Source organism: Mustelus asterias, chromosome 9, assembly GCF_964213995.1.
Source record: "Mustelus asterias chromosome 9, sMusAst1.hap1.1, whole genome shotgun sequence".
NCBI lineage: Eukaryota > Metazoa > Chordata > Chondrichthyes > Carcharhiniformes > Triakidae > Mustelus > Mustelus asterias.
Window position 1 is genome coordinate 49,045,364 of NC_135809.1, and position 26,453 is coordinate 49,071,816.

General features: G+C 44.1%; 1 protein-coding gene across 2 annotated transcripts in view; it reads right to left on the reverse strand.

Moving 5' to 3' along the window:
* Positions 1-23,841, reverse strand: part of LOC144498679 (actin nucleation-promoting factor WASL-like) — an 83,663-nt gene extending 59,822 nt beyond the window's left edge. The window contains exon 1 of one of the 2 annotated variants that reach the window (XM_078220155.1): positions 23,444-23,841. In XM_078220155.1, coding sequence (XP_078076281.1) covers positions 23,444-23,557 — 114 coding nt within the window. In that variant the 5' untranslated portion in view covers positions 23,558-23,841. The remainder of the gene's footprint in view (positions 1-23,443) is intronic. The other variant, XM_078220154.1, reaches the window with a different exon arrangement.
* Between the last annotated feature and the right edge of the window lie 2,612 nt (positions 23,842-26,453).

Sequence of the window (26,453 nt, forward strand, 5' to 3'; positions counted from 1 at the left end):
GTGCCTCCACTATCTGTGATGCCACTTCTTTTTAAGATCTTAGCATATTAGGCCCTCAAACTCTGGGGACTTGTCTACCTTTAATTCCAATAGCTTGCTCAATACTTTTGCCCTAGTGATGGCAATTGCTTTACTTTCCTTCTTTTCAACAACCTCTGCATTACCTGTTACTATTGGGATTGTTACAGTGTCCTCCACCATGAAAACTAAGGCAAATTATTGATTTACTGGCCATTTGTGTTCCCCATTAACTCCCCGTTCTCATCCTCAAAGAGGCAAAAGTTAACTTTAGCTACTCTCTTCCTTTTTAGAAATTTATAGAATCTTTTGCTAAATGTTCTTATATTTTGCACTAGATTTCTTTTATAATTTAACTTGCACTTGTTTAGTAACCCTCTGTTGCAAGTTCCCAATTGAAATTAAAGGAACTCAAAAGGATAATTTAATCTAATTTACATACTTTAACCTTTGCTGAAACAATAGCACTGCCAAGAAATATTTCAGATATATAGAAAAGGAGAACTTTAATCCTAGAGAATGTCTGAAGATTCAAATTTAAGAAAGAATCTGCCCTCAGAATGTCCCAAAGCACTTCACAAAATAGAAAAAAAAGTTAAGCTGTTACTGTTGTAACATAAGCAAATGCTATAAACTAACAAATGCAGAAAGGTCCCACAAACAACCTGATTGTTTTGGTAGTGCATGTTACTAAAGTACTGGTCATCTTCAAAAAGTGTAAAAGCATCCTGTACACACACTTTCAGAGGTAGACAGCCTTGCCCATTTATTCAAATTTTTGCTGGCTAAGGTCAGCCCTGCCACCCCTCTAGCTGGGCCAAATTGGGGCAGATAGCAAGGGCAACAGGTTAGAAGGCTCCCCTCTTCCATTAACTGTCACATCAGCCTAGTCCTGTACATAGTTGAGGGGCCCTCTGGGCCCTCACACCCACCCCCCTCAGTTTGCCTTCCCTTACCTCGTGCATCCTCCATACCCACCATTCCACTATGTACAGAACCAATGAGTAATTGGCAAGTCTTTGAAATGCTCATAAAACTGACAGTCAGCAATCAGGCTTTGAAACCTCCTTTGAAAAAACTGCTTACCCTTTTAAGTGGCAAATCAACTATAACCATCGTATCAATAAGTTTTAATTGTCTTAATATTGTCCAAATTAGCAAACAGACATTGAAAAATCACGAAGAATAACATCGCAATTCCAAAGCTGTCAATGAAACACTCCCTGCAAGCTGCGCTGAGTCCATCAGCTATTTTTGGAATTTAACCAAGCCTTCATAATGAGGTCATCTGGAACTGGGACATGGTCTCAGAATACGGAGCATGCCATTTAGGACTGAGATGAGGAAGAATTTCTTTGCTCAGGGGTGATGAATGTCCGGAATGTGGAGGCTGAGTCATCGAGTATGTTCAAGACAGATTGATGAATTTCCAGCGACTAATGACATCAAGGGAAATGGAGATAGCACGGGAAAGTGCTGAAATAGATGATCAGTCATGATCTAAATAAACAGCTAAGCAAGCTCAATGGACTGAATGTTCCTAATTTAGTTGCAGTTATGATAAATATAATGATAAAGGTTTTCCATTGTCAAAGATTAGTAATCTAGTTAACACTGGTAAGTGTGATGCAGCCTCTGTATAACTTCAAATTGGACCCGACTGTCAACTAAGGTTTAATGAAAGGGTCAAATTGATGGTCAAAGGTCTCCAATACTAAAATTATATTGAATGCGATGATAATTCAGTGCACATAACAGCCAGAGATTTTCTTTACTGTGATGCAGTATCCCTTCAAGGGGTTGCCTTTTAATTTATCTCTCAATTTGTTGTTTTAGTTTATCTGGTTATCTAAAAGAAGTGCAATCGCCCGAGGATGCAGTAATCTTAGCTTTGCACTTATTAGTCAGAGGTTGTGCATACTTCATTCAGTACAGGTAATTCGACAGGATGTTTAAGTGACGTCAGCACGCTCTCCATGTGTGGCTTAGGCTAAAGTAGTGATATGACCAGATGGAGAAAGCGTGTGTTGCAAAACCTTTGGTCCATGACTTGCAAAAGGGGGCCTGGCAGAACAGTCCCTGATGTAATCATATCAGCTTTCATAAGCCATTAGTACTCATGGAAATTTAGTCAGTTTTTGATTAATTTCAGGTTTTGGAAACTGATTCTATGTTTCTTTTCCTCCAATTTAAAAGTGCGTATGATTTCTAGGAACAGATGTCATTCAGCCATTCATTTAGATTACCTATCTGTATCTTAACTCCATCTACTTGTGTTAGTTCCATAACCCTCAACAGCCTTATCTAATAACTATCTCTCCCAGTTTTGAAATTTTCAATTGCTCTATCTTCCTGTTTCCAGTTATTCACTACCCTTTGATTTTACTTTGGAATTCAATTCAATTTATGAGATCATGTGACTGAAAAATGAAAACAGTCTAGCTTCTGCTTTGTAAAAAGAGTCTTTTAATTGAGTCACAAATCATAACTAAAAATATCCCCAGTCAGAATATTGACTGCATACAAATGTTATGAGGAAACTGCAAAGCTTGGGGTGGGAGATTAAATAATAAAAGAATAGAGGAGGCTATTTGGCCCTTCAAGTCTGCTCCGCCATTTATTTTGATCATGGCTGATCATTAAATTCAATATCCTGATCCTCCCCCCAACCACCGCCAATAGCCCTTTAACCCCAAGAGCTATATCTAATTTCTTCTTGAAATCACACAACAGTGAATGGTGGGACAGAGCCGAGGGCAACATTAGAAACAAAAGATGTGTCCAGGGTAGAATAAAAACAGTCCAAAAGCAGAAATGAGAAAAACAGTAACACCTATATAATATTCCAGGCATAATGGAGTAAACAAAAATGGTTGAACTCATCTGTTGAGTCCATGGGGCGGTAAAGCACCGAGTCAAGAGATGAGGCACTGTTCTTCAACCTTGCCTTGAGCTTTACTGGAAGAATGCAGTCGGCTGAGGACAAAGATATCAGTGTGAGAGTAAGATGGAAAATTAAATTGAGATGCCACAGGAAACTCAGGGTCAAGCTTATTGACAGAACATTAGTTTCCCTAAATAAGTCGCCCAATCTGCATTTAGTCTCCCCAGATAGAGGAGACCGCATTGTGTGCAGCAAATACAGTATACTAAATTGAAAATACACACAAGTAACCATTTCACTTGGAAGAAGTGCTTGGTACCTTGAACATATTTGCTTTCAGATGGCACATTAAGTTCAACAATTTCAGATTATAATATGTGCCCCATTTTGCTGAATACTTTTTCATTTTTGCTTTTGGAGGGCAGCTGTTCATTATTTTACCATCACACTTCCTCTGGACACGCTTTTGTTTCTTTACTTCTCTCGTTGCGACCCGCTCCAGATTCGCTCTACCAATTATTTTGTTATTTAATGTCTCCCACCTTCCTTGTTGTTCTTTTTCCATGCTTTTAGCCTACTTAAAACTCATCATATTCCTAACCTCCCAGTTCTGATCAGAGAACAGGCTTGAAATGTTAACTCTCTCTACAGACACTGCCAGACCTGCTAAGTATCTCCAGCATTATCTATTTTTCAGCATCTGCAGTATTTTTTTAAAAAATATGTTCAGTTGTACATGGCTAGTTATTCAAACCTAGGAGATTTTGGTTGAAGTGGAGAAGGGCCCTACCAAATAAGCTACCTGAATTCAAGCATATCAATTTGGGACGAAATTTATTTCAGATCAGTACAGCTTCCACTGTAACATGAAAAACGTTGCCTATATTAAAATATTTTGGAGGCTTTGACTGATTTAGTCAGGAAGGAATGTTTAGTTTAATTCGGATTATGTTATTGATACACTACCAGACTTATTTTACAAGGAGGTCCACTCCCAGATTAAAACAATTTAGAATTACAAGTTCCCCAAAGGAACAGCCATCAAACTACAAATTTATGCATGTTACTGTGGCTTTAAGACAATAGGGTAAGCCACAGGGCAAACAGTAGCAAAGGGTCATATTCTCAAGGAAATGTCTTCAACCACTCAGATAGTCTCCTTGGATTTCAAAGTAATGTGGAAATAACTATCATGAGTTAATGACTTTATGAAAAAGGATTGTTTGTAAACTGAGGCAGACAGATGTATAGAGCTCCATCGAGAGGTATTCCAGGTTGTGGTCTAAACATTTGCAGCCTCTGACAGCTGGTTTAGGGATGCTGTAAATGCATTCCACCTAAAAAGTGTCAAAATTACATATACAGGAGAAGTGTCACCCATGGTCTGCTCAATTCTTCCCTTTCTAAACTATTTCTTTTTCTTTGTTTCAATTCTCCATGAGATATTCTATTCTTCAGGTGGGTGAAAAACATCCTCCTTGTCCTTCCATCTGGTCTTTTTTCTTCCATTACTTCATTACCACTTTGAAAATCCCATTCTCTTTCTCAACATGTATCTAATTTATCTTTTCCTGTTTTTTCTAGTACATTGGCAACACTACTAGTTTATCTGCTTTCTTCCATGCATCTGTAAAGTCACATTTCAAAGCTTTCTAGAAACCTGACAACCTCTTCACTTAGCAAACATGTTTCAGCATCACTTCATATCAAATGCTCCAGTTGTCTATTCAAGTTGTCCAGTCAGATTATTTTCCTTCCATTATTTCAACGTTTTCCATTGTAATCCTCTCACCTCCTTTGCACATCTGATATCTTCAGTCATTACATTTCTCAGATCCCGCTGTATATTAAAAAAGACAACTTTATCTGCAGTCCAAAAACTTTCATAATTTTAATCTTGCCCATTGATAACCATTCCACAATCGCATCATTCTGGCTCACAAGAATTGCTGCCCAATCATTCTACTGCCTTTTTGCAAGCATACACGTTAAAGCAACAAATACAGATACCAAGCAACAACAGCTCTGTCACACTCCATTATCGATCACTCCTGGTTCTAACTCTGAATCATTGTTCCCACCGGAGCAAAGTAGAGAGGGAGCGATTTGTGTCAGTAGTGGCTGAGGGAAAGAGTGATTTTTTTTTAACCTTACTTTTTAGCTGAGTTTTTTTTCAGTTAAACAGGAAACCGGAAGTGGGGAGGCCTGGGAAGGTTTTTTTTTTGTCCAATAAATTTGAACGGGGAGGTAACCCGAGACTCTACACGGGTAGAGTCCCCCACCCTCCCCCCTCCTCTAACCTAAAAAAAAGACTCGGAGTGAGAGCAGGTAAGCTTTTTCTTCTCTCTCTTTCATTTCTTAGTAAGGCAAGTAGCAGGGATGTCAGTGCAGGCAGTGCAATGTTCCTCCTGTGGGACGTTTGAGGCGAGGGACACCAGTGTCCCGGCTGAGTACACCTGCAGGAAGTGCACCCAATTCCAGCTCCTTGAAGACCGTGTTAGGGATCTGGAGCTGGAACTGGATGAACTCAGGATCATTCGGGAGGCAGAGGCAGCTATAGATAGAAGCTACAGGGAGGTAGTTACTCCTAGAAATGATGATACGTGGGTGACGGCTAGAAGGGGTAAGAAGCAGTCAGAGCAGCAATCTCCTGGATCCTCTGTTCCTCTGTATAACAAGTATTCCGTTTTGGATACTGCTGGGGGTGGCAACTTAACAGGGGTAAGCATGGGGTACAGGTCTCTGGGACAGAGTCTGTCCTTGTTGCTCAGAAGGGAAGGGGGGAGAGGAGTAGAGCATTAGTTATTGGGGACTCCATAGTTAGGGGGATAGATAGGAGATTCTGTGGGAACGAGAGGGACTCGCGGCTGGTGTGTTGCCTCCCAGGTGCCAGGGTCCATGATATCTCGGATCGTGTTTTCGGGATCCTTAAGGGGGAGGGGGACCAGCCCCAAGTCGTGGTTCACATAGGCACCCAAGACATAGGTAGGAAAAGGGATGGGGATGTAAGGCAGAAATTCACGGAGTTAGGGTGGAAGCTCAGAGCGAGAACAAACAGTTATCTCTGGTTTGTTACCCGTGCCACGTGATAGTGAGGAGAGGAATAGGAAGAGAGAACAATTGAACACGTGGCTACAGGGATGGTGCAGGAGGGAGGGATTCAGATACCTGGTCAATTGGGGCTCTTTCTGGGGTAGGTGGGACCTCTACAAACGGGATGGTCTACACCTGAACCAGAGGGGCACCAACATCCTGGGGCGGGGGGGGGGGGGGGGGGGGGGGATTTGCTAATGCTCTTCGGGAGGGTTTAAACTAATTCAGCAGGGGGATGGGAACCTGAATTGTAGATCCAGTGTACAGGAGGTTGAGAGTAGTGAGGTCATGGATACGGTTTCAGTGTCGCAGGAGTGTACTGGCAGGCAGGAAGGTGGTTTGAAGTGTGTATACTTCAATGCCAGGAGCATCCGGAATAAGGTGGGTGAACTTGCAGCATGGGTTGGTACCTAGGATTTCGATGTTGTGGCCATCTCGGAGACATGGATAGAGCAGGGACAGGAATGGTTGTTGCAGGTTCCGGGGTTTAGATGTTTCAGTAAGAGCAGGGAAGGTGGTAAAAGAGGGGGAGGTGTGGCATTGTTAGTCAAGGACAGTATTACGGTGGCAGAAAGGACTTTTGATGAGGACTTGTCTACTGAGGTAGTATGGGCTGAGGTTAGAAGCAGGAAAGGAGAGGTCACCCTGTTGGGAGTTTTCTATAGGCCTCTGAAAACGTCCAGAGATGTAGAGGAAAGGATTGCAAAGATGATTCTGGATAGGAGCGAAAGTAACAGGGTAGTTGTTATGGGGGACTTTAACTTTGCAAATATTGACTGGAAAAGCTATAGTTCGAGTACTTTAGATGGGTCAGTTTTTGTCCAATGCGTGCAGGAGGGTTTCCTGACACAGTATGTAGATAGGCCAACAAGCGGCGAGGCCACATTGGATTTGGTTTTGGGTAATGAACCAGACCAGGTGTTAGATTTGGAGGTAGGGGAGCACTTTGGTGATAGTGACCACAATTCAGTTACGTTTACTTTAGCGATGGAAAGGAATAGGTATATACCGAAGGGCAAGAGTTATAGCTGGGGGAAAGGAAATTATGATGCGATTAGGAGAGATTTAGGATGCATAGGTTGGGGAAGGAAACTGCAGGGGATGGACACAATTGAAATGTGGAGCTTGTTCAAAGAAAAGCTACTGGGTGTCCTTGATAAGTATGTACCTGTCAGGCAGGGAGGAAATGGTCAAGTGAGGGAACCGTGGTTTGCTAAAGAAGTTGAATCTTTTGTGAAGAGGAAGAAGGAGACTTATGTAAAGGTGAGACGTGAAGGCTCAGTTAGGGCGCTTGAGAGTTACAAGTTAGCCAGGAAGGACCTAAAGAGAGAGTTAAGAGCCAGGAGGGGACATGAGAAGCCTTTGGCAGGTAGGATCAAGGAAAACCCTAAAGCTTTCTATAGATATGTCAGGAATAAAAGAATGACTAGGGTAAGATTAGGGCCAGTCAAGGACAGTAGTGGGAAGTTGTGCGTGGAGCCTGAAGAGATAGGAGAGGCGCTAAATGAATATTTTTTGTCAGTATCCACACAAGAAAAAGACAATGTTGTCGAGGAGAATACTGAAATACAAGCTATTGGACTAGACGGGATTGAGGTTAATAAGGAGGAGGTGCTAGCAATTCTGGAAAGTGTGAAAATAGACAAGTCCCCTGGGCTGGATGGGATTTATCCCAGGATTTTCTGGGAGGCTAGGGAGGAGATTGCAGAGCCTTTGGCTTTGATGTTTAGGTCGTCATTGTCTACAGGAATAGTGCCAGAAGACTGGAGGATAACAAATGTTGTCCCCTTGTTCAAGAAGGGAAGTAGAGACAACCCTGGTAATTATAGACCAGTGAGCCTTACTTCTGTTGTGGGCAAAGGTTTGGAAAGGATTATAAGAGATAGGATTTATAAGCATCTAGAAAGGAATAATTTGATTAGGGATAGTCAACACGGTTTTGTGAAGGGTAGGTCGTGCCTCACAAACCTTATTGAGTTATTTGAGAAGGTGACCAAAGAGATGGATGAGGGTAAAGCAGTTGATGTGGTGTATATGGATTTCAGTAAAGTGTTTGATAAGGTTCCCCATGGTAAGCTATTGCAGAAGATACGGAGGCATGGGATTGAGGGTGATTTAGTGGTTTGGATCAGGAATTGGCTAGCTGTGAGAAGACAGAGGGTGGTGGTTGATGGGAAATGTTCATCCTGGAGTTCAGTTACTAGTGGTGTACCGCAAGGATCTGTTTTGGGGCCACTGCTGTTTGTCATTTTTATAAATGACCTGGATGAGGGCGTAGAAGGATGGGTTAGTAAATTTGCGGAAGACACTAAAGTCGGTGGAGTTGTGGACAGTGTGGAAGGTTGTTGCAGGTTACTGAGGGACATAGATAAGCTGCAGTGCTGGGCTGAGAGGTGGCAAATGGAGTTCAATGCGGGAAAGTGTGAGGTGATTCACTTTGGAAGGAGTAACAGGATTACAAAGCACTGGGCTAATGGTAAGATACTTGGTAGTGAGGATGAACAGAGAGATCTCGGTGTCCATGTGCATAGATCCCTGAAAGTTGGCACCCAGGTTGATAGGGTTGCTAAGAAGGCGTACGGAGTGTTAGCTTTTATTGGTAGAGGGATTGAGTTTCGGAGCCAGGAGGTCATGTTGCAGCTGTACAAAACTCTGGTGCGGCCGCACTTGGAGTATTGCGTACAGTTCTGGTCGCCGCATTATAGGAAGGACGTGGAAGCATTGGAACGGGTGCAGAGGAGATTTAACAGGATGTTGCCTGGTATGGTGGGAAGGTCTTATGAGGAAAGGCTGAGGGACTGGAGGTTGTTTTCATTAGAGAGAAGGTTAAGAGGTGACTTAATAGAGGCATACAAGATGATCAGAGGATTAGATAGGGTGGATAGTGAGAGCCTTTTTCCTCAGATGGTGATAGCTAGCATGAGGGGACATAACTTTAAATTCAGGGGTGATAGATATAGGACAGATGTCAGAGGTAGGTTCTTCACTCAGAGAGTAGTAAGGGCATGGAATGCCCTGCTTGCAGCAGTAGTGGACTCGCCAACATCAAGGGCATTTAAATGGTAATTGGATAAACATATGGATAATATTGGAATAGCGTAGGTTAGATGGGCTTTAGATTGTTTTCACTGGTCGGCGCAACATCGAGGGCCGAAGGGCCTGTACTGCGTTGTAATGTTCTATGAATCTGCTACCTCAACACTTGTGAACTGTCCCATTTCCAATTCACACAAAGATAGTTACCTTTATACAGAGTCTATCATCATGACCACTGTTGTATTGTAGGTAACGCAGCCACAATTTTGAACACAACAAATTTCCACAAACAGCAATGTGATAATAATCAGATCATCTGTTTTTTTCACGTTGGGGGATAAATTGATCAGAACTACAAGGTGAATTCCCTGCACTTCTCTGAAATACTGCCATGGGCTCTTTTATGTCCACTTGGGGTCTTGGTTTAAAATCTCATCCGAAAGATGGCATCTCCAAATATGCAGCACTCCTTCAGTACTTCACTATGCTCAAGTTCGACGTTTAAGTTAAGTTTATTTATTAGTCACAATTAAGGCTTGCATGTGAAATTCCCCTAGTCGCCATATTCCGGCACCTGTTCAGGTCAATGCACCTAACCAGCACGTCTTTCAGACCGTGGGGGGAAACTGGAGCACCCAGAGGAAACCCATGCAGACACAGGGAGAATGTGCAAACTCCACACAGACAGTGACCCAAGCCGGAATCGAACCCAGGTCCCTGGCGCTATGAGGCAGCAGTGCTAACCACTGTGCTACCATGTCACCCCGACTGGACTTGAACACACTATCCTGACTCAGTGGCAGGAACGTTATCAAGTTCTATAGTACCTCCATTATTTGAAACCAGTTCATCCTATCAAAACTATTTCAAAGTCAACGTATACATGCTTTATAAATTATGTTCTATAATCCTCTCTCAGAATTATCCATGGTGCATCATGCTCAAAAAGAGTTTTGTTAATTTGTGTTACAAGTAAAATAAGCCATAGATTATTGATTTACTGTTGTTGGCTGGAACTCTGCTCAAAGTTATTTCCCAGACTCAGGTCATCACAACTGCATTATTCCTTTCCAGTACACTGCAAGACTCCATTCTTGCGATGCTATTGTCACTTGGTTTCTTCAGGTTTTTAAAGGTAATCTATTCCCACTTGCTGCTGTTTCTAATGAGATTGGTGCTGACTTCTCTGCTTCTCTCAATGCTGTGTTGGATCCAAGACTAAGAATGTACTTTGGGTTCCTCTGGCTTCTGGGATTTTCTGTTACTTCAAACTCTGCCTCTAAGCAAGTCTGTTTCTGCATCCTCAGCTTGTTGATAATATTTCAATCTATACAGAGCATGCACTGATTAGTTTCTGGGCTCCCATTCTTCACAAAAGAAAGATGGATGTGGTAGCCAGAGGCCAATCATCACAGTGTCAGGAGATAGTTGGAGTGTTTCCTCAGGAGAGTATAATTAATCCAACCACCAATGATATCCCCACCATCTAAGATCAGGTATCACACAAATGCCGGACAACGATCATTTCAAAAGTGGAAACCCAGCTATCTACCCATGAACTTTAGCAGCACAAGTGTTGATAAATATTTTTGACCAAAGATCAAGGTTTAATCCAATTTAAGAACTCTACTATTACACAATAAGTGCTCACTCCATCTATTAAGTGTCAATATAAAAATATTCAAGCAAAATATACAGTAAAACCAATTACATAATATTCCAGGCACAATGAAGAATACCAATATTGAATTGCTTGGCATTTCAAAGTTCCAGGTTCAAGTCCTATCCACTTGAACACAAAAATCAAAGCGGACACTTCCTCTGCAGTATTAAGGGTAATCATGATGTGAAGATGCCGGCGTTGGACTGGGGTGAACACAGTAAGAGTTTTAACAACACCAGGTTAAAGTCCAACAGGTTTATTTGGTAGCAAATACCATTAGCTTTCGGAGCGCTGCATCTCCACTCCATCTGACGAAGGAGCAGCACTCCGAAAGCTAATGGTATTTGCTACCAAATAAACCTGTTGGACTTTAACCTGGTGTTGTTAAAACTCTTACTGTATTAAGGGTAAGGCAGTACTGCATTGTCAGAGGTGTCACCTTTTGTATTGATGTTAATTAGGGGCCCATTTACCCTCTGAGGTAGATGTAAAATCACCCGTGGAACTATTTGGTGTAGGGCAGTTATCCTTGGTGCCCTGGCCAATTTTTATTCTGTCTCAAAAAAACAATTTCCTGGACATTAGGATATGCTGTTTACGGGAGCTTGCTGTATGCAAATTAGTTGCTGCATTTTCTCTATTACAATAGTGACAACAACTCAAATGTTTGTACTGATTCTAAAGTGCGGAGGGACATTTGGCAGCCTGTAAGGTATTATATAAATGTACATCTTATATGCACAGGAAGAACAAATGTTTGCCATCACTTTTCAATATTGCTTCCTCGCACAAAAAACCCTTCTTTCAAATATCTGGCTACAGCAAGGGAATATATGTAGTCAGGATTTTCCACAAAAAAAACCCATCACTAGCTGAGACATCCTGCACAATTTGTGCTTTGGTTTTGGGTGACGGTTAGGCAGTTTTATCATCAGGATACCATATCTAAATTTTGTTTTTATTCAGCATAATGTTCTTCCTATACCATGGTTAAATAATTGGGTACTGCCCAACTATAATCATTAAAAACTTTGCTCTGAGTGCATTGGGAGAATGTTAACTATTGTCATCTAAACATGTTTAACTAACACACCACAGAAGTGAAAGTTCCCCTGACAGAATAGTGGTGTAGGGTTCAATGCTCAACTTCCTTTTCATAACCACAGGGTTATGAACACTTCTCATTATGTCATACACTATAAAACACAAAAAAGCACATCAAATGGTTTCAAGATTAGCCATCAGCGGTCAGAAAAGGAACTGAAACACCACATTTTGAGTCAATTGCTAACCACATGGAAGATACTTATCGAACAAGAAGAACAATATCTTAAAATTGTTTATAAAATCTTTGCCTGCATTTTGAAATTACCCATTAATTCAAATTGAAACTGTAATTCATTTATTCTACCAGATAATTCAAGATTTTCTTTTCTAACAAATCAAAGACCTGTGGGGTGTTTTAATGTGATATCCATCATGGTCAAAAAGCACAGTAAAGGCTCCCACAAAAAATAACTTCATTTGAAAGATCATGGAACTGTAGTAGTAGGAGAGGAAAATGATTAAGTTATTCAATTTTTACCACCTTTCTCATAATAAATCAAACATGATCTTGGAATGAAGCAAAACAATACTTCACAGCAGTGCATAGTAAGTGTTCCTTTTGAACATTTGTTTAAAATGACAAAAGCTCTTTAACTTTTAAGACCTGGACCACTGTACATAGGCATAGGGCAATGGTTCCGAAATCTCATCAGGGTGGCAGCAAAAAGAATAGGCTGGAGTTCCTCCGATTTAACTTTGAGCAATCTCTAAAGTGTAAATTTCTATCAAAGGATCGGAGATAATTTAATAATAAATCCAAAGAAAAAGCATGCTGAGATACTGCCTTGTATGAAAAGCTTTCAGTACAAAATGGGATGTTTGAATTCCAGCGAATTTTTAAATGTTGAGACTACATATTACTATATGCATCAGAACTAGCTCTGATGAAACTCCACTTCTAGAATTCTGGAGGAATTCAAATATCATTCACTTGACATAGTTAATTTAGTTTTGTGGCACTCCCAGATCCCCTATCATGCCAACGTAATTCTTTAAGTCCTCCATTTTTTTTAAATGTGCAAGATCACACAAATCAATCATTGATCTGCCCACTTCAAAGCATTGGACAGGAGTTTGCAGCATTAGTTGCTTGTCACACTTGCACTTAGACTTTGAGGTTTTGCACCAGAAGGCTGCAACCAGCAGCTCTGGAGCTGCATATAGATCTTTAACATCTCACTTGGCAGCTCCCAACCTTTTCTAGTTGGATTGCATATAAAAAAGCATTAAAAAATTAAGTCAAGAAAAGCAAGAGTTATGTTTGTATTTTGAGGTTAAAAAACTAATTATGCTGCACTTTAGTTTCAAATGACTATTTTAACAAAAACCAGTGCTATAAACAGATCTGTTCAAATGTACAGCTAAACTATGGTTATTGTTAAAGCCTTTGGTTTAAGGTTGCAACCATTATTGTTGTTAATAGAGCCAAGATGGTAAATTATCCCAATATGGCATTAGAAGCTCTTTTACTTGAAAAAAATCATGAGAATCAATAGCTAAAAAAATTGTCTTAATTCCATTTAGGTTACACAACATTTTGTTTTATAGGTGACTTTACTAATAAAATTGTCAAAAACATCGTCAAAGGGTGTGGAAATTCAGTTCGATCTATATTGAACATGAATAAATATATATATATATACACACATATACATACACACATATTATATATGCAAATTATGCACACTAAAAGAAACACCTGGTAATTTTCCAAGTATTTGGGTTAGAAATGCCAAATTTTCATTTTGTGGCTCCAAATAGTTTACTTTTGTTTTTCTTTAAAAAAAGGCTTTTATAGTTAAAATAATGTTGCTGACCCCTGCATTTCAGTGTAGCGCCCTCTACAAGAGGTTCTGCAACTTACATGAACAGGGCAAGCAATTGTCTGATTCTTTAACCAAATCAGATTGAAGAACTGGGACTGAGCCGTGTAGAAACTGAACCAGGAAGTGTAAGTTCGAATGTTTATGTTTAATGCCAAATCACATACAGAAAGTGAAGAAAGAGGAAAAGAGAGATGGAATTAAGTGAGAAATAAATGGGAAAGTTAAATAACGTAAGAAATAGGAGGAGTAGGCCATCTAGCCCCTCGAGCCTGCCCCGCCATTCAATAAGATCATGGCTGATCTGAAGTGGATCAGTTCCACTTACGCGCCTGATCCCTATAACCCCTAATTCCCTTACCGATCAGGAATCCATCTATCCATGATTTAAACATATTCAATGAGGTAGCCTCCACCACTTCAGTGGGCAGAGAATTCCAGAGATTCACCACCCTCAGAGAAGAAGTTCCTCCTCAACTCTGTCCTAAACTGACCCCCCTTTATTTTGAGGCTGTGCCCTCTAGTTCTAGCTTCCTTTCTAAGTGGAAAGAATCTCTCCACCTCTACCCTATCCAGCTCCTTCATTATCTTATAGGTCTCTATAAGATCCCCCCTCAGCCTTCTAAATTCCATCGAGTACAAACCCAATCTGCTCAGTCTCTCCTCATAATCAACACCCCTCATCTCTGGTATCAACCTGGTGAACCTCCTCTGCACTCCCTCCAAGACCAATATATCCTTCCGCAAATAAGGGACCAATACTGTACACAGTATTCCAGCTGCGGCCTCACCAATGCCCTGTACAGATGCAGCAAGACATCTCTGCTTTTATATTCTATTCCCCTTGCGATATAGGCCAACATCCCATATGCCTTCTTGATCACCTGTTGCACCTGCAGACTGGGTTTTTGCGTCTCATGCACAAGGACCCCCAGGTCCCTTTGCACAGTAGCATGTTGTAATTTTTTTCCATTTAGATAATAATCTATTATTTCCTCCAAATAAAACTGTGTTCACTTTGTAAAGATTATAAAGTAACAAAAATCTGAAGGAATGAGATACTTGTAAAAGTTACTTTTTAATGTCAGAGTGTTCAGTAGTATTTCAGACTTGCCACACAATTTAAAATGAACTTGCACTGGCATGGACAAGTTCTATTATTTTCAGCACATGCAAGTGCATATTTATCATCTAAATCAGCAACTTCACACTGTTGCATGTGTTTCAATGCTGAGTCAATGAGGTACTGTTATAGCAAAGCTTCTAAAGGAGTAGGACAACTGTAACTGCAACTTCCCCGATTTCCACATTTAACTGCTCATGTGCAGTCACTGGAAATTGTACACTGTTAACAGTGAGTGCTGATAGCCTCACTCAAATTTTAGTGCAAATTTCAGGGATTCTGCAATTCCTTGACCATTTGATGATACTCAAATTCACTCACTGGTTCAGCAACATCTACAAATCTGTCCAAGCATTCTTTCCAAAGCTATTATTTTTTGTGGATCAGCAGTAGAGTAGTTTCAATTCAAGACACTCCACTCAAGGCATCTCCTTAACCAGAAATCAAGGTGAGATTTTAACTGAGCTTTTACAGGTTGAGCAGGAAACCCAGAAGGGACATTAATTCGACATTCCAGCCAGTTTTATTCCATTGTCAATTGGTTGGGGGTTTGCACTCAATCTTATTAGTCCAAAATGATTTCCCATATTTTTTGAACCTGCTTCTTCCTCTCCTTCAGCCAATTTCTTTTCCCAACATTATATTAGAGTCATAGAGGTTTACAGCATGGAAACAGGCCCTTTGGCCCAACTTGTCCATGCCGCCCTCTTTTTTTAAAACCGCTAAGCTAATCCCAATTGCCCGCATTTGGCCCACATCCCTCTATACCCATCGTACCCATGTAACTATCTAAATGCTTTTTAAAAGACAATTGTACCCACCTCTACTACTACCTCTGGCAGTTTGTTCCAGACACTCACCACCCCGTGTGTGAATAAATTGCCTCTCTAGACACTTTTGTATCTCTCCCCTCTCACCTTAAACCTATGCCCTCTAGTTTTAGACTCCCCTACCTTTGGGAAAAGATAATTATTTTATAGACCTCTATAAGATCACCTCTCAGCCTCCTATGCTCCAGAGAAAAAAGTCCCAGTCTATCCAACCTCTCTTTATAACTCAATCCATCAAATCCTGGTAGCATCCTAGTAAATCTTTTCTGCACTCTTTCTAGTTTAATAATATCCTTTCTATAATAGAAAGTGACCAAAATTGCACAGTATTCCAAGTGTAGCCTTACCAATGTCTTGTACAACTTCAACAAGACATTCCAACTCCTGTATTCAATGTTCTAACCAATGAAACCAAGCATGCCGAATGCCTTCTTCACCACTCTGTCCACTTGTGACTCCACTTTCAAGGAGCTATGAACATGTACCCCTAGATTTCTTTGTTCTGTAACTCTCCCCAATGCCCTACCATTAACTGAGTAAGTCCTGCCCTGGTTCAATCTACCAAAATGCATCATCTTGCATTTGTCTAAATTAAACTCCATCTGCCATTCGTCAGCCCACTGGCCCAATTGATCAAGATCCCGTTGCAATTGGAGATAACTTTCTTCACTGTCCACTATGCCACCAATCTTACTGACCATGCTCCCTATATTCTCATCCAAAATCATTAATATAAATGACAAATAACAGTGGGCCCAGCACTGATCGCTGAGGCACACTGCTGGTCACAGGCCTCCAGTTTGAAAAACAATTCTCTGCAACCACCCTCTGGCTTCTGTCAAGAAGCCAATTTTGTATCCATTTAGATACCTCGCCCTGGATCCCATGAGATTTAACCTTATGCAACAACCTACTATGCGGTACCTTGTCAAAGGCCTTGCTAAAGTCCATACAGACAATGTCAACTGCACTGCCCTCATCTACCTTCTTGGTTACCCCTTCAAAAAACTCATTCAAATTTGTGAGACATGATTTTCCACTCACAAAGCCATGCTGTCTCTAATCAGTACTTGCATCTCTAAATGCCTGTTTTCTCTAAATGCCCGTATTCTACCTAGGAATTCCAGTGTTGAAACCCTGTGTAACAACTTGTCCCATGAAGGAGTTTATGAAAGGCTTTCTAGAAGTTTGTATTAAGCCACTGTTCTCCTTGGCTTGGTGGACATAACATGCGAGAAGATGAAGCAGAAATTGTGAATAGAGATCCCAAGGGGTGTGGAACATTGCAACAAAGAGCACTGGCCAAGAAAAGACAAAACATGAGGAAAAGAGCAATTAGTTAATTCAGTCATCATGAACATAACCGATCAAGAGACAGATATATAGAAACAAGATAAATGGCTGATTAAGAACAAAGAAAATCTTGTTTACTGATCAGCTCTGGATAGGAAAGTGTAAAACCAGAAAATATTACAGGTTTATGGCAAGATATGAGGACACTAAAAGTGGGTTTAATAAGATAAGATGATTGACATTTGTGCCATGGAGTTGTGAACACAGTTTCAACTGCAATGCTACGACATGTGATAAAATTTACATCATGTTGGAATACAATTACATTTGATCTAAAAGTCAAAGTCCTCATGTTTTACATTCGAAAAATGCACGGGGACAGGAATGCCATTTCAAAATGCACTGAGAATCCCAATGTGTTGACTTCTGTCCATGGGTGGAAAATTGGAATACACCCAGCATCTACTAACAGTTGTATCTGTAGGTGGAGATGAAATAGTTGATGTTTATTTTCAGCAGGTCATGCTAACATTAGGTAATCATGATGTTAGAGCTCCGAAAGCTTGTGTGGCTTTTGCTACCAAATAAACCTGTTGGACGTTAACCTGGTGTTGTTAAACTTCTTACAACATTAGGTAAAGCAGCTGATGATAAAAGTAGTTTCTGTGACTGTTAGCTACCTGAAGAACATTTTACTTTCCCACGTGTAACCAAAGCAGACTTGGACATCCTGGCACAGCTGAAGGTAAGGTTCTCACCCTCTCATCGCAGCCCAATCCCCCTTCAGTCTTCCAAACTGCAACTTTAGTAATAGGACACATACTGAAAACTCTTCTTAAAAACAGATAACCCTATCCTTAAGATGCTGTTACCAGCTGAATGATTCTCATTTGCAAGATACCTTAACTGGAATGAACAAACCTTAAGTCACTGACAGCACTGTGGGTGGTGCTAGAAGAAGTACAATCTGGTGGTGCTGGGAGAACCCTCCCACACCTATGCAAAATCAAATGGAAATCAAAAGACAGCAACTTGGATTTACATGCTTAACATAATCAACATTCAAGGCATCTCACAGGAACATTACAAACAAAAATGACACTGAGCCACATAAGGAAACATTAGCACAGGTGACCAAAGCTTGCTCAAAACAGGGAAATGGGATGGAGAGAATTCTAAAGTTTAGGGCCATGACAGCTGGTGGAGCTTGTAAATCGGGATGCTCACAAGCTCAAAATAAATGGAGCACAGATAAAACTCAAAATGTAGGTTTGGACATTACAGAGATTTGGAGGAGTGAGATCACAGGGAGATTTGCAAACCAGGATGAGAATTTTAAAATTGAGGTCATACTTAACCTGGAGCCAATGTAGTTAGCGAGCATGGGGGTAATGGGTGAACAGGCTCTAATGCAAATCAGTACACTGGCAGCAAATTGTTGGATGATGCCAAGTTTTCTAGCAGACTGGCCAGAATGCAGTGGAAGGGGTTAAGAAAGATGTTGAGCTAGAATTTAGTGTTCTCAGCATAAATAAGAATTGGAGAGACCCCATGGATAGATCCTAGAGGTAATGGCGCAGGAGTGGGTAGAGGTGTCGTGGGAGTGGGAAGAGGAACAATTACAGGGTAATGCCTTGGCTAGAATTAGATGAGAATGGAAACGGGTAAATGTAGCCCCACCCAGTTAGATAAAGGTGGCACTGGAGCAGTGCAGCATGATCAACTGTGACAAATGCAGCAGTTTAAGAAGGAAGAGGTGGAAGAGCTTAATTTTGTCAGTCTCATAAATGCTATTTATAACTTTGACAAAATAAACTAGAATATTTTCCTCAACAACTGCCTTGCTCCCCCCAAGGTGGCCGATTTAAGGTCCTCTTTCTCACCCTCTTTGGGGGTGGGGGTCAGAAAAAAAGAACAAGCCTGTAGGCCAGAGAACCTCCTCTTCCAAACAAGCCAACTAGGGATTCTGGATGAAGAATAGCGAATAGTTTTAGTGCAAATGCACTTTTGCCAACTACAGTGAAAATTCAGGCACCCTTTCCAGCAGTTTCCCTATTTCCAACACCACCCCCATCACAGCTCCCCACAACTGACTTCTTCCTATTGCCCCCCCCCCCCACCCACCCACGTCCAATTATTTCCCTACCCTTCAATTATGCTTCCAAGTAATTGCTACACTTGTTTTTGACTTCCCCGCATGTAATACAATGTACTTATTGGCATTTTAGAAAGATAATGAATAGAACATTAGAGACTCTAACATTGGAGATTCTAACACAATTAAAAGATGTATTGCATTATACTGTGCAGTTCCTTTATGAATGCTGTTGCGCATATAATAAGGCTATTAAAAGATTATGCTCAATACCAAAATCGTTTTATCTAGCATTTTTACAGAAAGTATCCCAAATTCATTACAGTAGAGTGAGACGGGGAGGCAAAAGGGAAGCAAGGTCAAAGAACAATGTCAAGCCTCAGAGTGAGAGTTGCAACGGGCCAATCTAGTCCAAACAGAAATAGATTTTGAATACATTTTTAAAAGTAAAGAATCACTTAGACTGTATGAGCAGCAGGAAGATAGGAGCAAGAATAGGCCATTCAGTCCCTGGAGCCTGCTCCGCCATTTAACGAGATTATGCTAATCTTCAACCTCAATGTCATTTTCTCACACCATCCCCATATGTTCAATATCTGGAAATCTAGCCTGAACATGCACAATGAATGAGCATCCACAGCTCTCTGGGATAGCGAATTCCAAAGACGCGCCACTCAAATTCCTCCTTATCACAGTCCTTAAACAACTTACCTCATTCTGAGACTATGCCCCCTGATTCTAGACTCACCAACCAGGGGCATCATCCTCCCTAAACCTACTAGGTAAGAATTTGGACACTCATTCTTCAAAATCCTAGAGAATACAGTCCAAGTCTTTTCAATCTCTCATCATAGGACAATTCTGCTATTCCAGGAATCACTCTGGTGAACTTCCATTGAACTCCCTCTCTGTCAAGTATATCCTCCCTTAGAGAAGAAACCAAACTGTACACACTACTCCAGGTGTGGTCTCATCAAGGTTCTATACAACTACAGCAAGACTTTTCCATACCCAAATCCTCTCGCAATGAAAGACAGCATACCATTCTCCTTCCTAATTTCTTGTTGTACCTGCATGTTAGCTTCCAGTGACTTATGAACAAGACACTGGCTCCTGGAAAAAGTGGAAACGTTTAATGAAGTAGTTCCAGAGAAATGAGTCAAAGCATTAAATTCTTTATCAAAGGGAAGATTATAGAAAAGGCCAGAGTTAAAAAGAATGCTGGAGGAGGTTGCAGAGATATAGGTATGGAAATGAGAGAGACAAAGACTCTGGAGGGATTTGAAGACGAAGATGATTTTACATTTAACCTGTTAGCACATTGGAGATTATAGCAACTGCATTTGAGATCATTTGAACTTTACAGAGACTTAAGTGACATGAAGTCAACAAGGAAAACACTGAAGCAACTGAACAGATTAGACAATGGCCGTGGAAAGAACGGCCTGAGTGCAGAAGCATAAAGGAAGAGATTTAGGGAGCAAATTGCAGAGCAGAGTCCAACCATTTTCAGCTGCAATGATTTTCCATTGTTATAACGTGAGGCATGAAGCCGTTTGCTGATGTTTCCAGTGTTGAGCTCCACTCACAAACCTATTCCTTGACAATGGCAGGCAACATTCACACACATAAGTAATTCAGTAATGACCATATTCAGCGAGAAAGACAAGGGAACTCCTCATGATCTTCAGTGTTGAGTCCCCACTAACAGCACCTCAGCGTTTGCCTCTTAACGTAAACAGCTATATCAATACTGTGCCAGCAAGACTAGGGTAGAGGCTGGACACTGAGAAGTGGCTCACTAGCAGACCACTGACAGGTTCAAGTTAGCAGTGTAATAAAGCATTCACCAATCCAGGATAGCTACAGCAGTACGAACAGCCAAAGATCAACACCACCCAGTCTTTTTGATTGATGCCCTTGCCACAGTACTCACGATCCACCCCGAGCCGATAATCAGCAGTTACAATACTGAAATTTATCAGGGTTTCTTCAACACAAGACGATAAGAAATAGGAGTAGACCATTTGGGGTGTCAAGCCTGCTCTGCCATTAATAAGAGCAAGGTTGGTCCGCTTGCAGTTTTAAGGCCACTTTCCAGCCGCCCTCCATAACCCCTGACACACTTGTGGATTAAAAATCACCTCCCTTCCCAGCATCCTCTCCCACCAGGAAGAAAAGTAACAATGTTGTCACTTCCAAATTCTCCCCATGGCCACACATCATCCTGTCCTGGATATAGAGGTAGATCACCATTAATTCCTTAATTGTTGCTGCTTCAAAATACTGGAAAGTCCTGTCTTAACACTATTCTGGGCATATCATCGCCACAAGGCTTAAAAGAGCTGTCCACTACCACCTTCTCAAAACTATATATTTAATCAATGCAGCCTTACGAGTGTTGCCAACATCCTATAATTAAAAGTATATGCACGTTAAAATATCAACTATCTCTCTCTCTACAAATGCTGACTAACTGGCTTTGCATTTCCAGCATTTTCTGTTTTTGTTTCATTAGCTGCGTCCCAGCAAATAAATTGCAGAATTGTATTCCACACTAATCTCAACACCTGCCCACCATGACTTGACTTTATTCTACCTCAGCAATCTGCTCCAACACTGCAGACCAGCATGAATGCACAGTTCCTGTAATAACAACTCCATGAGCCCACCATTGGATACTCTTTCCTTGCTAAATTACTTCACTTCTACATTTTTGCCTTCAAAGCACACCTCACCTTAGCCTCACCCTTCTTAATCATTACACTTACGTGTGCAAAGCCTCTCCCTCCGGTTACTTGTTTTACTCTTTTTCCCCACCCCCTCCTACCGCACCTACCCCCCAAAAAACCCCATCCTCCTCAATACCAGCAGGTGTTACGGCTTTCTCTGAATGTTCTTTTTCATCACTATTGTCACAGGAAATCGGGTAGGAAAAGGAAGTTGCAATTGAAAATCAGTCATGATCTTATTAAATAGAGATGGTTCCAGGGCCACATGGCCTACTCTTACCACTTCTCACTCTTGGCAACTCTCTTCTTTCACATCCTAGAAAGCCCAAAAACACAAGTCTATAAGGAAGATACAAAGCATACAGGATAAGGCAAGCAGCAGCGCAGAGGTCAATCGCTAATGTGTGTAAATAAGCTGGAAAGCCAAGGAACAAACTGGACAGATAAACAAGATAGTACATGAGGCGTGCAAAGAAATCCTCTGAACCTTCACCAATGTCAGGCACACAGATGAAGAGCCATTTAGGGTAGGCAGGCAGTGAACAAACTTTTGCAGCATTCAACTGGATGTTCCAAAAGGTGGAACAATTCAGGAGGTCAGGTGTCAGTAGGCAGTGAGTTGAACGGGAGAATGGAGAGGAATGGGTGAATTGGAGGAATAATGGGTCATAACAGGACTGGATAATGATGTGTCAAGGTACATGGTATCGGTGTATAGCTGGACAGCAAAGGTGTGATTCAGACCAACTCATTTTGTGTATGTAAGCAAATTTGGACAAATACTGTGTTTCTCCCAATCCAGGCATGATGGATAACAGTGTGGAAGATGTAGAAACAACATTTCCAGACATATTGTCTACACTTTGCAACTCTCTGCATCCGAATATTCATCTGCACTAATTTATGTAACAAGACATGGACATTTTAAAATCATCTTATAGAGACATCTTGCATTTCAAGCTGGCAAACTGCTACTAAACAATACACTCAGGCACACTATGCTAAACACAAACTAAATGGTTTACTAGTTATTGAAAGCAATTACTCTAAACATGGAAATTTTCGCTTCTTGTTTTGCAATACTTTTTAAGATGCAACCTACAGGACAGTCTTCCTGTTGACACGAATACGACACAGGTAGAAAAAAAAGGGACTCTGTACAGCCCACTTTGGTGCCAAATTCTTGAAACAGCGTCTAGTAAAGCTTTGCTAATACATTATACAGTTTAGATCTACTGAGATTTAATTTTATACTAGATTTTCGGCAAACAAATGGACATTCGGTAAACAAGTAAAAGAACCCTGTTGTCAAACACCAAAAGCCCCAACAGGAAATCCCTGAAAATATTTAATGACGGTGAAAGGTTTGTGCAAAAAAAATCATGCAGGGTTTAAAAAAAACACTGGGACTAGTTGAGCTAAGGAGATGGAGGGGAAAAGGTGTTCCTGTATTTTTTTTCAGGGCAGCTCCTCATTGCGCAGTGTAATTATTAAACTGAGCTGTTGCTGCCTGGAGGCAGCTCGGTGGTTTTGAGCAGTGACTCCGAGGAAAGCTGCTTCCTGGCCTGGCCCGAGCCGGGATGGCAGGCGCTTGCTTTCACCAGAGGCCCCGAGCTCAACTCCCTGGGAGCCGTCGCCGCCACCATCAGGACACCGGCACCCTTTCGGACACCGGCAATGCTGGAGGAGCAGGTATCGGGGTGGGTGGACTGACTCTCTCCCTCCTTCCCTCACTCCCACACTCACCAGGCATTTCCTCCCCAGGCAGTTGAAGAGTGCCTCATTCTCCTGCTGGGTCAGCAGCATCGATGGGGAGTTATTGGCCCGCGGCCGGTTGCCGCTCTGCTGGTTGGAAATCATTCTTCTTTCTCCTCCTCAGACGCACACACAGTCAGTCTCCGTCCCACCCGCCTCTCTCTCAGCTGCTGCTGCCCATGGCGGTGAGCGGCCCCGCTGCCGGCTCCTCGCGCCCCGGTTTAAACTTCTTCCTCAACTTTCAGCCCAACCGAAACCAACATGGCGGCCGGAGCGCACCACCCGGCTCGGGGGGGGGTGGAGAAAATACACTCAACCGCACCACACCCTCCACACTCGGCAGCACACCGCCCCGGCCCACACTGCTCACAGCAACAATCTCCCTCTTTACTGCGCTGCCCACCACAGTCAGGTTGGCAGGGAATGCCGCGAGGGGGGTTTATTGGGTCTGCCGTGTCGGAATCCATTCCTGAATGGTGGGGGCCTGGTTGACGCACAGTCGGGGGGGGGGGGGAGGGGGGAGTAATGGGAGAGGGGGAATGGGGGGAGTAATGGGAGAGGTGGTGGATTAGGTGGGAGGAGGAATGGGAGAGGGGGATGGGAAAGGGGGAATGGGGCAGAAATGGGAGAAGCGGAAATGGAGGAGGAATGCAAGGGGGGTGGGAGAGGGGGAGAGGGGGAATGGGGGGAGTAATGGGAGAGGTGGTGGATTAGGTGGGAGGAGGAATGGGAGAGGGGGAGGGGAAACTGGAGGAATGGGAAAGGGGGAATGGGGCAGAAATGGGAGACGAGGAATGGGAGAAGCGGAAATGGAGGAGGAATGCGAGGGGGTGGGAGAAGGGGAATGGGAGAGGGGGAATGGGAGAGGAATGCGAGGGGGGGTGGGAGAGGGGGAATGCGAGGGGGGGTGGGAGAGGGGGAATGCGAGGGGGGGTGGGAGAGGGGGAATGCGAGGGGGGGTGGGAGAGGGGGAATGCGAGGGGGGGTGGGAGAGGGGGAATGCGAGGGGGGGTGGGAGAGGGGGAATGCGAGGGGGGTGGGAGAGGGGGAATGCGAGGGGGGGTGGGAGAGGGGGAATGCGAGGGGGGGTGGGAGAGGGGGAATGCGAGGGGGGGTGGGAGAGGGGGAATGCGAGGGGGGGTGGGAGAGGGGGAATGCGAGGGGGGGTGGGAGAGGGGGAATGCGAGGGGGGGTGGGAGAGGGGGAATGCGAGGGGGGGTGGGAGAGGGGGAATGCGAGGGGGGTGGGAGAGGGGGAATGCGAGGGGGGGTGGGAGAGGGGGAATGCGAGGGGGGGTGGGAGAGGGGGAATGGGAGAGGGGGAATGGGAGGGGGGATGGGAGGGGGGAATGGGAGGGGGAATGGGAGGGGGGATGGGGGGGGGAATGGAGGGGGGATGGGGAGGGGGATGGGGGGGGAATGGAGGGGGATGGGGGGGGAATGGAGGGGGGAATGGGGGGGGGAATGGGGGGGGAATGGGAGGGGGGATGGGGGGAATGGGATGGGGGGGGGAATGGGAGGGGGGATGGGGGGGGAATGGGAGGGGGGATGGGGGGGGAATGGGGGGGGGAATGGGAGGGGGGATGGGAGGGGGGATGGGAGGGGGGATGGGGGGGGGAATGGGAGGGGGGATGGGAGGGGGGATGGGAGGGGGGATGGGGGGGGAATGGGAGGGGGAATGGGAGGGGGGATGGGAGGGGGATGGGGGGGGGATGGGGGGGGGAATGGGAGGGGGGATGGGGGGGGGATGGGGGGGGGAATGGGAGGGGGGATGGGGGGGGATGGGGGGGGGATGGGGGGGGGAATGGGAGGGGGGATGGGGGGGGGGGATGGGGGGGGGGGGATGGGGGGGAATGGGAGGGGGGATGGGAGGGGGGATGGGGGGGGGGATGGGAGGGGGGATGGAGGGGGAATGGGAGGGGGGATGAGGGGGGGGGATGAGGGGAATGGGAGGGGGATGGGGGGGGAATGGGATGGGGGGGGATGGGGGGGGAATGGGATGGGGGGGATGGGGGGGGAATGGGATGGGGGGGATGGGGGGGGAATGGGATGGGGGGGGAATGGGAATGGGGGGGGATGGGGGGGGAATGGGATGGGGGGAATGGGATGGGGGGGAATGGGATGGGGGGGGATGGGGGGAATGGGATGGGGGGGAATGGGAGGGGGAATGGGAGGGGGGATGGGGGTAGGAATGAGAGAGGGGGAATGTGGGAAGAAATGGGAGAGGGGGAATGGGGGGAGGAATGGGAGAGGGGGAATGGGAGGGGAGGAATGGGAGAGGGGGAATGGGAGAGGGGGAATGGGGGGAGGAATGGGAGAGGGGGAATGGGGGGAGGAATGGGAGAGGGAGAATGGGAGGGGGAATGGGGCAGGAATGGGAGAGGGGGAATGGGAAATGAGGAATGGGGAGGCATGGACGATGGAATGGGAGAGGAATTTGAGAGGGGAAATGGGAGAGGAATGGGAGAGGGAGAATGGGAAAGGGAGAATGGGAGGGGAGGAATGGGAGAGGGGGGAATGGGGGAAGGAATGGGAGGGGGGGGAATGGGAGAGAAGGAATGGGAGAGGGGGAATGGGAGAGGGGGGAATGGGAGAGAGGGAATGGGGCAGAAATGGGAGAGGGGGAATGGAGCGGGAATGGGGAGAGGGGGAATGGGGCAGGAATGGGAGAGGGGGAATGGGGGGATGGTGAATGGGGGGAGGAATGGGAAAGGGGGAATGAGAGAGGAATGGAAGAGGGGGAATGGGGGGAGGAATGGGAGAGGGGGAATGGGGGGAGGAATGGGAGAGGGAGAATGGGGGGAGGAATGGGAGAGGGAGAATGGGGGGAGTAATGGGAGAGGGGGAATGGGGGGAGTAATGGGAGAGGGGGAATGGGGCAGGAATGGGAGAGGGGGAATGGGGAGGCATGGACGGTGGAATGGGAGAGGAATTTGAGAGAGGAAATGGGAGGGGGAATGGGGCAGGAATGGGAGAGAAGGAATTGGGGAGGAATGGGAGAG